Here is a 13,979-nt window from a genome sequence, read left to right as displayed (position 1 = left end):
AGATCTCCAACGCGGTGGACTGACACGGTGGCTGCATCCACGGGACTGAATCTAACAGCGGTGGCGAGGATGGTGCAGTGTTCCTTCTCTTGTGCATGGGGCCACTGGGCGTCAGAAGGGGCTTGAGGACTACCAGCACCACCTCCAGGTATTCTGAGTCCCAGAGTGGGGCCAGCCCTCTGCCGGAGACCACCCCTCCGGCAGCAGGCTGCCAGCCGGTCCTCAGACAACGCAAACACAGTAGGCGGCATTCTTTGAACTAAACTGTCTCTTTATTTGGAAAGCACCAGCACACCACAGCCTTGGAAATTTACTGGAATTTTATTTGCCTCAGGCTTATGACTTGCAACCAAAGACATTGTGCAAAGAAAGCAAAGATTAAGTACACTTTCAGGAGGGGACAAGACACCTTGATAACACAGGAGATCGGGGGCACAGGAAGCCATCCAATACACTATTAGTGATCGCAATATTCAATTGTGCTGTCAACAGAAACATTTTTATCCCCCATCCCCCAAATCAAGAGCCAAAAAGAAAAAAAAAGAAGAAAAAAAAGCCAAAGCAACGTCGACGTTGACAGGAGACATCAATCATATATAATTCCGAAAGCGCTTCTTTCTTAGATGGTTGGGCAGAACTGGAACGAAAGATAGGTGTGCAGCGGGAATCTAGCGAGTGTACGTGGGCTACCTATCCGAGTCACTCACACGTGCCACAGTGTAAAAACAAAAACAAAAGGCAAAACCAACTAAGACGACGAAAGGATTGGTACCGAACAAACAGAAGCCTCGAGAACTGCCTGATGGGAAATAAAATCACCAGCGGCAACGCCTGGCTTCGCCCGGTCATCTGTGCTGTAAAACCACACAGGCCCTCCTGCTCCGGGGCGCCTCAACCAGGCGCAAACAGTCCACGCCAACCAGACCCGGCCCGGAGAAACAGACGGCCGCCCACGTGTTTGCCATCGAAAGCGATTTTTTTCCGTCTGTCTGTTTTGTTTATTCTACTAATGGTTGAGGCCCGTTTGGTCACAACAAGGTACAAGTGTTTGTGTGTGTGCGCGCCCATACGCGTTTTCATCTCTCTCGCTCGCTCTCTTTCTCACGCCGTGATACCATGTCTGTCTGGCACTACCTAAAGCTAGTTTTAAAGAGGAGGATGGATGGGATCGAAGGGGTCCGGTGACCGTATGACAAGGTGGACTCACTGGGTCCCAGTGAAGAGGGGGAGGAGGGGTGGGAACAGGGGTTCGACGGAGGAAGCAATCATCCCGCCTGGCCGGCAGTCACTCGTCATCCGTCCCGCTGGCTTCCGACTGTTCCTGGAATCAGAAGGAGGAAGCGTCACGGTGGAGGAGGGGAACAGAAAGCAGAGGGCGAGCTGGTGTTTTGCAGACAGTTAAGCTGGGGAGACGGAAATACTTCAGAGAGACGCTGAAAGGGGAGTTGTGCATGGGGGCTTCCCAAGCAGCTGGCCCACTGCTGGTACAAGGGGTCTGCTCACTTTCATGTGGGCATCAACAGTTTGGGGGTCACTGGTACGTGTTGGGCTGGTTAGTCCACGTCTACGCACAGGGCCTCATCTGACAAAATGGCCCTGGCGTGCTTTCTACGAGCGGGTTGCCAGGCTCTGGTTTTGTCCATGGAGTTGCTGGGTGGGGTTGAACTGCCAGACTTTGGGTTACCAGCAGAACCGCCCATACGCCCAGGCCCCCTGGACTGAATTGTGTCCCCTCACAATATGAGCTGAGACCCGAGCCTCTGGACCTGCGCAGGCGCAGTGAACTCTTTAATGTGTTCTTCTAGCCAGAGTGTAACTCCCACCAAGTGACCCCCGCCCCCCCCCTACCCGCACAGGTCAGGGTCAGGTGAGGGGGGCTGCTGATAGGAGTCACCTGGGAGTAACTGTGCCAGGGCTGTGAGTGCCATCCTGTGTGTGTGAAAGGAGTCCTCTGAGAAGAAGAGGACAGGGGATCTCACTATCAGCAAGAGCCAGGAGTGGAGCTTGTCCTCTGGACCAGAGATCCCTGCCCAGGGAATCTCCTGGATCTAGCTGTCCCCTCAGAGCAGCAGGGCCAGGAGCCAGAACATGGAGCAGAGGAGCGCACTGCCCAGCTCACAAAAGCCAGTCCAACTCACTCACTGCCGCCGAGTCTGTGCCGTCACTGTGAGTTCCTGAGATTGGTAACTCTTTCAGGGAATAGAAAGCCCCACTTTTCTCCCATGAAAGCAAGTAAAACTGAGCGCTTTGGGGCCTGAGGCTGGCTTGTGGAGTGGGGTACCTCCGGGCACTAACTAGGGGGAGCTGGGCTTGCTGACCCTCGGAGGTACAGCCGAGTGGTTACTGGCATGAGGAGCCTCTGGGCACTTAATCCAGGGCGTTGGGTTTGCTGACTTGTGGAGCTTGAGAGGAATGCCCGTGGGTTGGGGCTTATGTGAAACTGCGTGCCTCTGGGCATGTGTTCCTGAACTCAACACCCAAGCTCACTGCCACGGATTAGATGCTGGCTCACAGCGACCCTGCGGGACAGGGAAGAACTGCCCCTGTGAGCTTCCTAGGCTGTGACTGGTCAGGAGCGTCGACAGCCTGGTCTCCCTCCCGCAGAGCGGCCTGTGGTTTCTGACTGCTGGCCTCGCAGTTAGCAGCCACATGCACCACCGCTAGGCCACCCAGGGTGCCTTCCCAATGGTTCCTGGGTGTCGACTAGGAACCGGCCACTGGGAAGCACGGAGTCCTGAGTGAGTGGGAGGGAAGATACGGCAGGAGACTTGACTGAGTACCCTTTCCTTTTCCAAACAAAATACATTAAAAACAAGACACAACACCACAGAAAGCAATCAAGGATGCCGCCCTGCAGGCTGGGCTCTAGGTCGCCCCGCCCGAGCAGATCCCTCCACCATGGGGACTTCCTAACCTGCAGGGCAGTTCCTCTCCTGGGTGGCCGGGAGGGGAGGAGACTCACATTCTCGTCCTGTTCCTCCTGGCTGTCGAAATCGCTCACGACAGGCTTGGCTTTGCCTCGGTTCGGCCTCTTCTTGCCCTTCCCCTTCTCCCTGCCTTTCTCATCTTTCTTGTTGAGCTTGATCTTCACCTTCACAGATTTGGCTGTTGGGGGACAGAGCAGACAGACAGACGCCCGCCCAGTGAGCAAACCACAGGGACAACCAGGAGAGCTGTGACGGGCTATTTCAGGGGCCGGGACAGGAGCCGGCATGCCAAGCGCTCACACTGCTGCCCAGGGACTCCGAGCTCAGCAGAAGGGGCAGGTGTGCATGGGGGTGAAAGCCTAGGTCGTCCCTGGGTGCCCCCGAGGCAATGTTCGGCTCATAGTAACCTCATTTGCCCAGTGCTATTGTGGCACGGTTTCAAACAGGTTTGAAAAAATGAGCAAATCAGAGATGACAGCCCCAGGGGCTGTCATGTGGGGGAGATGTCACACGGGGTAGCTGGGAGCTGGAAAAGACTCTCTGGTCACCAGCAGCAGCAGCAGTCACCGGTGAGGAAAGCAGCTGGGTCCAGGCCAGCAATGGCCAGGTCGTCAGCCAGGGAGGGGCGCAGCAGCAAGAGGAGCGGACACCTAGGCTCACCCTCAGACTCAGACTCCTCCTCGTCTTCCTCCTCCTCCTCCTCATTACTCTCATCCTCACTCTCCTCCTCTTTGGCGATTTTCTGCCGGGCGCTCTTAAATACTGACTGCAAGACAATGGAGTCTTCGTAGATCTGCAGGGTTGGAAAGAGAACAAACGGCATCTCTTGAGAAGCGGGAAGCCGGGGGCCAAGGCGGGTGAGCTGGACACGCGCTGGTCTGTGCACAGTGTACTGGCTGCTTGCGCGCACGGCCCTGGGGCCCTACTACTGCACTAGCCCATCCGACTTGCCCATTTAAGTCCTACAAGCCAGTGTGGGTGTGTTTTTAGAAACAACTATTTTATTTTGATTAAATATATATATATAATTCTGTATTATATGCTACATTATAGCAAATGTTTTTATCTATTATATCACATATATATTACATGGACTGTTGACATCTATAGTACCTTTCATCTACCTATCATAAAAGCACGTGCCAATCCTGAATCTTTCCACATGTCCCGTTCAGTGACATGCTGGCCATTCTTCGAGCCGCGAGGTTATTCTCACTCTCCTTGCCCGAGTTGTTCCCCGCTATTCACACTCACTCACTGCCCACCACAGCACTCACTGCCACCCGCCACGTCCACCGCCCGGCGAGAACCGCCCCTGTGGGTTTCCCAGACTGCAACTCTTCCCTGGATCGGAGATTCCCATCAAGCCTTTCGAGATCACATTGTCAAGTGATCCCAAACCCGCTGCCATCGAGTCGATGCCGACTCACAGGGGCACTGTGGGACACAGAGGGACTGCGCCCGGGGATCTCCCAGACGGTACATCTTTATGGGAGCAGGCGGCCTCATGTTTCTCCCGCAGAGTGGCTGGTGGGTTTGAACTAGCAGCTCTCTATGCCAACAGGGCTCCTTGTTCCGATGCAAGGCCAGCGCCACTGACCTTCAAGTCCCTCCCTCCACAGAGAACAGAGCCATTCCGTGCCACTCCGTTCCAGACCCTTAGACTTCTCCAGTGTGCGCAGAGGCGTACAAGGAGCTACTGGAGCCTCAGAGGAAGGGCTGTCCTTGCTTTTAAAACAACTAGAGGCAGTGGAGGAGGAGCCCTGGTGGTAAAGTACTTGGCTGCTAATGGGAAGGTAAGCCGTTTGAACCCACCGGCTACTGCATGGTAGAAAGACACGGCTGCCAGCCTCCTTATAGATCACAGTCCTGGAAGCCGTTACAGGGCCGTTCTGCCCTGTTTTGGAGACTGGTATGAGTTCGCATAGACTCGGTGGCAACGAACTTGGTTTACGGGCTCGGTTTAGTTAGAAGTGGTGTCTTTATTTATTTCTACTTTGTTTTAAATCACACTAGTTTCAAAGATGAGGCTTCATACTCCTATAAGGAGTTAGTCTCAGGAACCGACACGGGCAGCTCTCCCCTGTCCTGTAAGATCGCTAGAGAAGGACGTCACACTCGGCAAAGTGGAGGGGCAGTGAGAAAGAGGAAGGTCCACAGCGAGATGAATGGACACGGTGCCTGCAATGATGGGCCCAGGCCCTGGCACGATTGTGAAGATGGCGCAGGACCGGGCAGGGTGTTGTTGTTGTGCACAGGGGCGCTATGGGTCGGAATCGACAGGATAGCACCTAACAGCAATACAGGGCTACCCTACGTTGGAATGGGCTCAAGGGCAGTGCACCAGTTTCAAGTCCTAGCGGCAAGGCTGCACTCAACAAAGCAGTGAGTAGAATTAGATGCAGGACGCCTACCAAGGCCAAAAGTGGGGCGCTGACTTTTAAGGATGACTTTAAATGCTTTCATAGAAACCCTTCATCTAGCAAGAAGGCCAGGCCTGTGAGGGGTGCGAGCAGGAGCTAGCTGCAGCCCTGCAATAGAGGAGCTGATGCAAGCTGGAAAATACCAGGCCTCCATTCAGGTCCCTGGGCAGCGTGGGCTAGAAGCCTTGTGCCCCTTCTTCAGTCAGTGCAGGAGCAGTGCTTCCTGGGACAGAAAAGGAAACACTTTAAAGAGCACCCCCAAAAATAAAAGACGGAAAAAGCAGGCCCACTACTGTGGAGTTGCGCCTGGCTTCAGGGACCCCATGGCCCTGCAGGGTGTCGGGCTGAGTCCCTACAGGTGGGCACTGTTCAGACTAGGCCCCTCTGGCTGGTGTACGCGCACGGGTCTCGGACCTGGGAGCCCTCCAGGTTGAAGGTCTGAGCGTTGTGGCACAGCAGCATGACGTCCTTCTCCAGGTCCCCCAGACTGCGGTACTTGTGGTTCCGGATCCGCTCCTGAGGGACAAGGACGAGAGAACGCGCGGGTCACTGTGGGGGCACGCAGTGACAAGCCCATCCCTTCGGCCCAGGCTCCATGCGTGGGTTCCCAGACTGACCTGGTCTGCCATCCCCTTTACAGGGCAAAGAAAAGAACCTCCCCCACCCCCACCGCCAATCCCGGCGATGAAACACTTTTGCACTGTAGCTCATGATCGATCCATGGACGAGGGGAGAGGACCATCTTCAATAACATGGGCTCCAACACAGTAGTGGCCTCTTCCCCTCGCACCTGCAGAGGCGCAGGGCACTGGAGTCCTCCAGTGACAAACCCTGGGGCGGGTCCCAAGGCGAACCATTTCAGAGGGTGTGCCTGGCACCCCTTCCAACTATAGTTTGATTGATTTGTTTTGTTTTTCTCTAAATGCCTGTAAACAAAATGCCCACCTTAATTTTTTTGAAATCCACAGGCTTCCGAATCAACTCATAGTATTCTGGTAACTCCTTCCGGGAGGGAAGCTGGATGAAGACTTCGCTGAGCTGCCGCCCAGAGCTGTGAGGTGGGCGGAAGGAGGGGGGCAGAGAGAGAGGACGTGCTGTCCAGAACATGCCAACAAAGCTGCCGCCGCCACAGCCACTAAGGCCCCCCCTGTAACCCCCCCCCCACTACAGACAGACACGAACCCTGCCGGTGGCAGAGCTAGTGGCTCATTAGTTTGGAAGTTGGTTGCCAGATCTTGCTTTCTAGGTACCTCTGGGTAGACAGACTTGAGCTTTTAACCAGCCTTTAAGGTGGTTATCAACTGTTGGTACCCCCATGGGCTCCGCAGACAGACGGAAGCTCCTTTCAGGTCAAGGGAAACCCCCAACAATGATGCAGGCACTGTCTTCAGAATCTCATCGAAATGTCATTTAGGCTTTCCCACGTCTGCCACACGCACAGACCACGCCGGCTGTGCTGCCAGACACGTGACCTGCACCGTGGACTGGGCCTTTGTTCCTCCCCCAGAACAGACGAGAATCATTTAAGGTATACCCTCGGCGGGAATTTTAAAAAGGACATTCTTAAGGGAGTCATACTAGAATCCGGAAAAGGCAACATGGGAGGGAACTTGGCCCTCAATCACTGTACAACGGGTTAGGAGGGGGTCCAGGACAGTGGGCTAGTATAAAACAATCATTAAAAAAATGCTCGCTACCCAAGGCAATTCCAACGCACAGCGACCCTATAGGACAGGATAGGACCGCCCTGTGGGATTTTAGAGACTGTAATTCTTGATGGGAATAGAAAGCCTCCTATCGATCTCAAGTAGTGGATGGTGGTTTGGAAGGGCTGATTTTGCCATTAGCAGCCAATGGATAACCCAGTATGCAGCGAGGACACTGGTGCAGAAAGCCCCATCTTTGTCCTGCAGGTCAGCTGGTGGGCTCAAACTGCTGACCTTGTGAATCGACTCTGATAACAACCCTTGGGCAGATCTGGTCTGACTACAGGCCTTGCCTGTTTCCGGTTGAGTCCCTCCTGGAGAACTTTGCACATAGGGGGCCACGTAGGCAGCAGGCCCCGCTATGTCTCGGTGACTACCCACTGGGGGAAGGAGCCCACAGCCCCGCGCGCGCGTGTGTGTGTGTGTGTGTGTGTGGCGGGTGCCCTCTGGACCAGGGTTCGGCAGGGCTTGGGGGCTCAGCACAGGGACACTGTGGGGATGGGGCACCGGGCGGGGACTTTAGCAGTCACCCTGCCCTGGGGATGCAGGCATGCAGAAGCTGGCGCCATGGCTCCCATTAGGCAGACCACAGCTGGAGGGGTGGGGGTGGGGGTGCATTTTTTTCACACACCAACTCGCTCCCTAGAAGATGCCACACCTCCACTTCCTTTATCCAGTCAGCAGTGGCAAAAATAAAAATAAGAGAAATAAACCATCATTTTCCATCAGAAACCACGGCCAGGCACCTTGCAGAGGGGCGACTAGGGGTGGGGGGGGGAGGAGGGGCCAGGCAGCGGCTGTTGGAACCGCTGTCCCGGCTGTGTAATTAAAAAATAATCATGATGACAGGCATCATAACTGAAGCATGCGCACTGACTCGTGTGGTTTCCTAGCAACGAGGGGGCGGGGGCTCACTGAGGCGCCGAGGGCTGCATAAATTAGCCGGCAGCCCTCCGTGCAAGGGGTGGGTGGGCTTTTCTGCTACACTGGGTCACAGCTTCCTTTGATTTTATTTTTTCATACATACGCGGGTCTCATGAATACAAAAAATGGGGGGGGGGCGGGGGAAGTGTAGCCATGGAGGGGAGACACGGGAGGCGGGGGTTACCATTATTGTGAGAAGAACTGGGGTCTGAGCAGGCCTCACCGCCCCCACTCCCCGGCCCCCATCTCCACACTGGCCCCCTCCATAAATTATGCTCCACAGTACGTGACCGAAGCTATTGTGTTGGCTGTCATCTTGACGCAGGGTTGAAGCTTGGGGACCGGCCTTTCTCCACCCCCGTTCTTGTGCTCTTCGGGCGCAGAGGCGGCGGAGGATGAACAAGGAGGGGTGGGGGTTCTGATGTTTTGACTTGCTGACAACCCCAGTCCTTCAGAACCTGGCACCCAGCAGGGGCAGGGCCCTCCCTCTGAGAGAATAGGCAACACCTGAGCCTCAGTGACATCTTGACGGTGTCGTTTGGTACTGCCAACAGATGGTGGCATTTTTCTGCAAACAGGTCAGCAGCACATCTTGGCTCTGTCCATCTGTGCCGGGCAGACTGCCTCTGCTGCTGTGGATCCCTTCTGACGCAGCTGGACAACCCTGCTGGCGGACTGGGACTACCCCCCACCCCCACCCCAGGTCTTTGTGGGCTGCTGCCTCCGTGGTCCTTTTCCTGCAGAGCGGCCCGTGGGTGGGTCTGAACTGACCACCTTTCCATTAACAGCTGAGTGCTTAACTCCTTGGCCACCTGGGTGCCTCCAGACCGTGCTGCTGATGGCATAAGGATGTGTGTGGGACCATAAAGATGGGGACCGCCATCAGCTCCCTGCTTGCCCGGAGCTCAGCGGAGAAGGCTGAACCACCCACCACAGCCTCTTCTACCCAGAGACCAGACAGAACTATTTCCGACTTCCACAACCTGACCCTTCTCACCAGGGCTGCAGTAGCGGGGTTCCAGCAGAATGGGAGAAAGATGTGGACCAGAACTCATATTCTTAAAAAGTCCGCATTGCCTGGTCCGACGGAGACTATGGCCCGAGGGCCTCTTTTAAGCCTCAGACAGAAACGACCCCTTTCAGTGAGATAACCAATGGGCTTTTGGAATAATGACTATGACAATGAGTCATGAGGGTCCTAAAAGAGAAATACCAGAGGAGCCAAAAGGTCAGAATGCCTCTCTAGCAAAGCCAAGATGGTCCAGGGGCCAGGGAGACTGCGGGGCTTGCTGTTGGGTGTCACTGGGTCGTCCTGACCTGTAGCGACCCCATGCACAACAGACAGAAACACTGCCGGTCCTGCAGGCCATCCTCACGTTGGTTCCTGCCCCGAGCCCACGGCTGCAGCCATGGTGTCGATCCATCTCCGTGAGCATCTTCCTCTCTTTGGCTGCCCCTCTCCTCTACCAACCAGGATGTCCTTCTCCAGGGACTGGTGTCCCCCGACAACGTGTCCAAAGCACACGAGCCACAATCTAGCCATCCCTGCCTCTGCGGAGCCTTCTGGCTGTACTTCTTCCGAGACGATGGCTCTGTGCTTTTGGTGGTCCCTGTGCTTTCCGTGTGCTTTGCCAGCATAGGTCAAATGCCACCGAGTCTTCTCAGCTCCTCCTAGTCCATGTCCATTTTTTTTCACACAGATGCGAGGCGACTAGAAATGCCACGGCTTGGGTCAGGGCACCTTGGTCCTCAAAAGTGACATCCGTGCTTTTGACGCACGGTTCTCGAGGCTGGGACCCTTGGGGAAGTGGACAGCCAGGGCTTTCTTCCATGGCACTGCCAGGGGGTCTGAACCAGCAGTCTCCAGAGCCCGGAGTCAGTGTGGGTTCTGTGCTGGGCTGCTAACCTGCAGCCGTTGGAAACCACCAGCGGCCCTCAGATGAGAGAGGAGGCTTTCTCTGCCGTCACGGTGTCGTCAGAATCCCACGGGAATGCTTCTACCCTGTCCTATCAGGTCCGAGGAGTCGGAGCGGACTCGGGGGCAGTGGGTGTGGCTTCTGAGCTGAGCGCTTAACTCTCTGTGCAACCCGGGGCTCCTACAGCCATGCAACTCTCCTTCCTCTAGTCCTGGTTAGATCCTGCCTTAAAGAAGAAGGCTGCATAGCGAGTAATCTGTGAGAATACGGGCTACAGCCTCAGTCTCCAGCCTTAGCCCTGACCTTGGCCAAAGACTAGCTGGGCTCGGGGTTACCATCAACCTTCTGTTTGCACAACAACTAAAGGGCCAACTCCGAGGGGCGCAGGCCTGCCTGTAACCACCCTGAACCCCAGGAGGTTGTGCATGGCAGCCCCTGCTCAGCCCCCATCTGGCAGAGCCCAAAGTTCTGAGAGAGGGTGGCCGTGCCTTCTGTCCAAGCACACGGGAGGCTGGATAGGTGGGCTCAGGTGCCACATCCAGGAGATACCCTCCCCCCCATGTGTACCTTGTGCAGAGAGCCTGTGGGCACCTGCTCACTGCTCCCCACCCGCAAGGTGTGTCCAGCCCCAATGTGTCAGACCCAGCGAGGGCACCCCGGTGCCTGCACCTACTGCAGGGGTGCCAGGTCCCCCAGGTGTTTCTCATGAAGCTTCTGCACCACAATGACCCAGGTTGAGGTGGTGGCTGGCAGATGCCTGGCCCCGAGACCCCAAGCTGGGCCAGGCCTGGGTGCCAGTCAGACAAGGTTCTCAGAATTGCTGTCCGGCTCCAGGGTGGCTGGAGCCAAGTGTCCCCAGGGTTACCTGTGTTTAGAGACAGGCCCACATGAGACCGTTTCTGACCTGTTTCCTTCTATTTCCAACTGGGAGTTGCTGGGAACCTTCTCCACGTTACACCTGCGGGAGGAAGAACACATGTCAGAGGACCGAGCTCACGTCCTGCCCGCCCACTGCACCGTGGCCGGTGACCGTGGGAGGCTTCTTACTTGACAGCCCGGGGCCTCAGCCTCACCAGCCTGCATGCAGAGGAGGTAGCCAAGGGTAACGGGTGGCATCTGGGGATGGAATGACACATCCTGCTCCAGAAGCAATGGGCTCCGGAGCAGAAGGTCGCTGGGCCCACCCTCCTTTGCCCTTCTGCTGCACCCCCAGTCTCCTCTCCATCCACTTAGACTCCTCCTGGGCTCCAGGACCCTTGACTGTCATCTGGCTGTTGCAGGGGTGGTGGGGGATGGGCAGCCATTTGTTGGGGGGTGTGTGTGAGAGAGCGCCTAGTGGACTCACTCAGCTCTTCATTTATATCAGAAAGTTGGCGGGATGGGTCGATGGAGTGACGGGCTTTGTCCCAATGCCTGCTCAGAGGAAGTGCTGGCCTCGGCCACCAGATGCCTTCTGGGAACCCCATGGGAATAGCTGAGCCCTAGGGACTGCTCAGATGACAGACAGTTCTGTCATGGAAAAAGTACAGCCAGGATGCTCCTTAGAGGTGAGACTCTGTCTCATGTACGTTAGATGGGCTGTTAGGAGAGACATCACATTGGGTCAAGTAGAGGGACAGCGAGAAAGAGGAAGGCCCTTGAGGAGATGGATGGACACCGTGGCGGCAACAGTGGGCATAAGAATGGTGAGGAGGGCACAGGACTGGGTGGGCAGTGTTTGGTTCTGTTGTGCATTCAGGCTGAGGGACATCGAGGGGACAGCTGGGAGGGCAGTGTCGGATAGCCAAGTCCCTGAGGTCACGGGGTCAGGCAGGGAAAGACACTGAAAGGTCTGATCTCCTCAGAAGGCCCAAGGAAGCTCTAGAACGCTCTTCTGTCCTGGGATGTCGTGGTCAGAGTTGCACTGGGTATGGAGGCCTTGTGGTGGAGTGGGTGGGTCCCTAGTGGGACTGCTGCTAACCACAAGATCAACAGTTCAAAATCACCAGCTGCAGGAGGAAAACGAGGCCTTCCACTCCTGTAAAGAGTTACCGTCTTAGAAATGCACTGGGCAGTTCTACCGGGTCCTGCAGGCTCTCTGTGAGCTGGAATGGGGTCCATGATAGTGAATTTTATTTTTAATTTTTTTAAGGAGCTAACAGCCTGGAAGTATGGGGTGCCTGGAGGGGGTGAGTGAGCACTGTGGTTGGTCAGTGCCAACTCGGCGACTCTACAGGACTGGGCAGAACCGCCCCGGGGGGTTTCTGAGATGACAAGTCTTTGCAGGTGTAGAAAGCCTCATCTTTCTCTGGAGAAGCGACTGGTGGCTCTGAACTGCAGACTATGCGATTTTCAGCCCAGCAAGTCATAACTAAGTCACCCAAGCTTTCTCTAAATGACAGCGTGTTCACAAGCGGGCCTTCAAGGAAAGTAGTCCAGTCATAGCAGGGGTGGCAACTACCGGGAGTCCCTTTCACCGTGTGCCTGCACCCCCAAGTCCAGCTGCTGTTGGCTCAGACCTGTGTGTGGCAGCGTACAGCTTTGCCCTGCAAAGTTTCAGTCACTGATTTGGGGTGTGTGTGTATGTGTGTGTGGTGGGGTTTAGATCACCTAGATAGATTGCAACTTCCCATTTGCAGCCAAGAGTATTAGCCATCTGCTCTCACTGCCACAGAGCCCAGTCTGACTCACAGCGACCCTGTAGGACAGGGTAGAACTGCTCTGGTAGGTTTCTGAGACTGTAAATTTTTAACCAATTGACTGATTTGATTGCTTAATCAATCATTTTATTGGGGGGGCTCTTACAAATAGCTTAATAATCCATCATTCAATTGTATTAAACACCTTTGTACATATGTTGGCATCAATATTTCCAAAACATTTTCTTTCTACTAGAGCCCTTGGTATCAGCTCCTCATCAGACCCAACTGGGAAACACTCATAAGGGGCAGCAGACACACCTGGATTTTTTCCCCACCCTATGTCTGTCTATATAAGACAGGCAGGACGAACAATCCCGAGGAGAAAACAACTGTCACTCTTTATGGGAGTAGAAAGCCCCATTTTTCTCCCGAGGAGCGGCTCGTGGTTTTGAACTGCTGACCTTTCGGATTGCAGCCAAACACATAACTTCTGTGACCTTACCAGGGCTCCTCTAGCCATCTGCATTACACCTGCGAAAGCCAAGTCCATTGTCGTTTGGCAGATTCTGGCTCACAGACTCTGGAGGACATAGAACTGCCCCTCCCCCCCGGGGTTTCCAGCTGTCACTGTCTCAGAGGCAGACGGCACACTGTCCCCTGCAGAGAGGCTGGCGGGTCTGTACTGCCAACTTTTCACTTAGCAGCCAAGCTTAGTCAATGTGCCACAAGGACTTCTTCTGCCCTGCCCCTTTCTCCTGCACAAGTCAGTCCTCAGAGTGTGACGACCCACATCCTTAGAATGGAGGGGAGCCTAGAAATGCAAGCTTCCTCCAGATGGGGTAAGTGTTGTTACCTGGTGCGGGCGTTACATAATCTGGTGTCAACTTGAGACTTTTAAGAGTGAAGGGGTGGAATCTAGCCTGTCAGTCAGGTCGCAGCTGGAGGACCTCATTTGGAGGCCCCACAGAGATAAATACCTCCCTGGAGGTGGGACATAGGCACTCTCTGCTTTGTCTTCCTGAAGACAAGAGACATGGAGCTGGCTACCCTAGAGTCTTGGAGCTGGAGGAGTCATGTGGAGACCCCTCCCAGCGCTGAGGTCCTTCCACCACCACTGGATCTATAAGACTCTGCGCCCACTGGTCTGTGATCTTCCTGCATTTGGCATCATTGCATATTGCACGTCTGAAGAGGAATTTAAATATTGGTATCGGACATAGGGGCTAATATTGGTCTTATGGATTTGATCTGGACTGTGCTGGGATGTTTTCTCAATATACAATTGCTCTTGAATATAAAGCTCTTTCTTATACATATGAGTGTCTCTGGATTTGTTTCTCTAGTCTACCTAGACTAACACATTACAACCATAAACAAAATAATGTCCCTCATCGGAGGGTTCCCGGGATGGCAAATGATTCAGCGCTCAGCTCAGCTCTGCTCATCACCAAGAGGCTGAAGG

The 13,979-nt window shown here is 54.9% G+C and overlaps 1 protein-coding gene across 6 annotated transcripts in view; it reads right to left on the bottom strand.

Annotated features, from left to right (window-relative positions):
• Window positions 1-250: 250 nt before the first annotated feature.
• SMARCA2 (SWI/SNF related BAF chromatin remodeling complex subunit ATPase 2) overlaps window positions 251-13,979 on the bottom strand; it is a 178,232-nt gene continuing 164,503 nt past the window's right edge. For 4 of the 6 annotated variants that reach the window (XM_075559865.1, XM_075559866.1, XM_075559864.1 and 1 more), the window contains 6 exons: window positions 10,801-10,854; window positions 6,296-6,401; window positions 5,765-5,866; window positions 3,588-3,720; window positions 2,915-3,105; window positions 251-1,321 (listed from right to left, as the gene is read on the bottom strand). In XM_075559865.1, the coding sequence (XP_075415980.1) occupies window positions 1,286-1,321; window positions 2,915-3,105; window positions 3,588-3,720; window positions 5,765-5,866; window positions 6,296-6,401; window positions 10,801-10,854 (622 nt within the window). In that variant the 3' untranslated portion in view covers window positions 251-1,285. The remainder of the gene's footprint in view (window positions 1,322-2,914; window positions 3,106-3,587; window positions 3,721-5,764; window positions 5,867-6,295; window positions 6,402-10,800; window positions 10,855-13,979) is intronic. The other 2 variants (XM_075559867.1, XM_075559869.1) reach the window with 1 other exon arrangement.

The sequence above is a fragment of the Tenrec ecaudatus genome, chromosome 10 (genome assembly GCF_050624435.1).
Source record: "Tenrec ecaudatus isolate mTenEca1 chromosome 10, mTenEca1.hap1, whole genome shotgun sequence".
Taxonomy (NCBI): domain Eukaryota; kingdom Metazoa; phylum Chordata; class Mammalia; order Afrosoricida; family Tenrecidae; genus Tenrec; species Tenrec ecaudatus.
The sequence above is the reverse complement of the archived record's forward strand: the minus strand, read 5'-3'. Positions and strand labels throughout refer to the sequence as shown.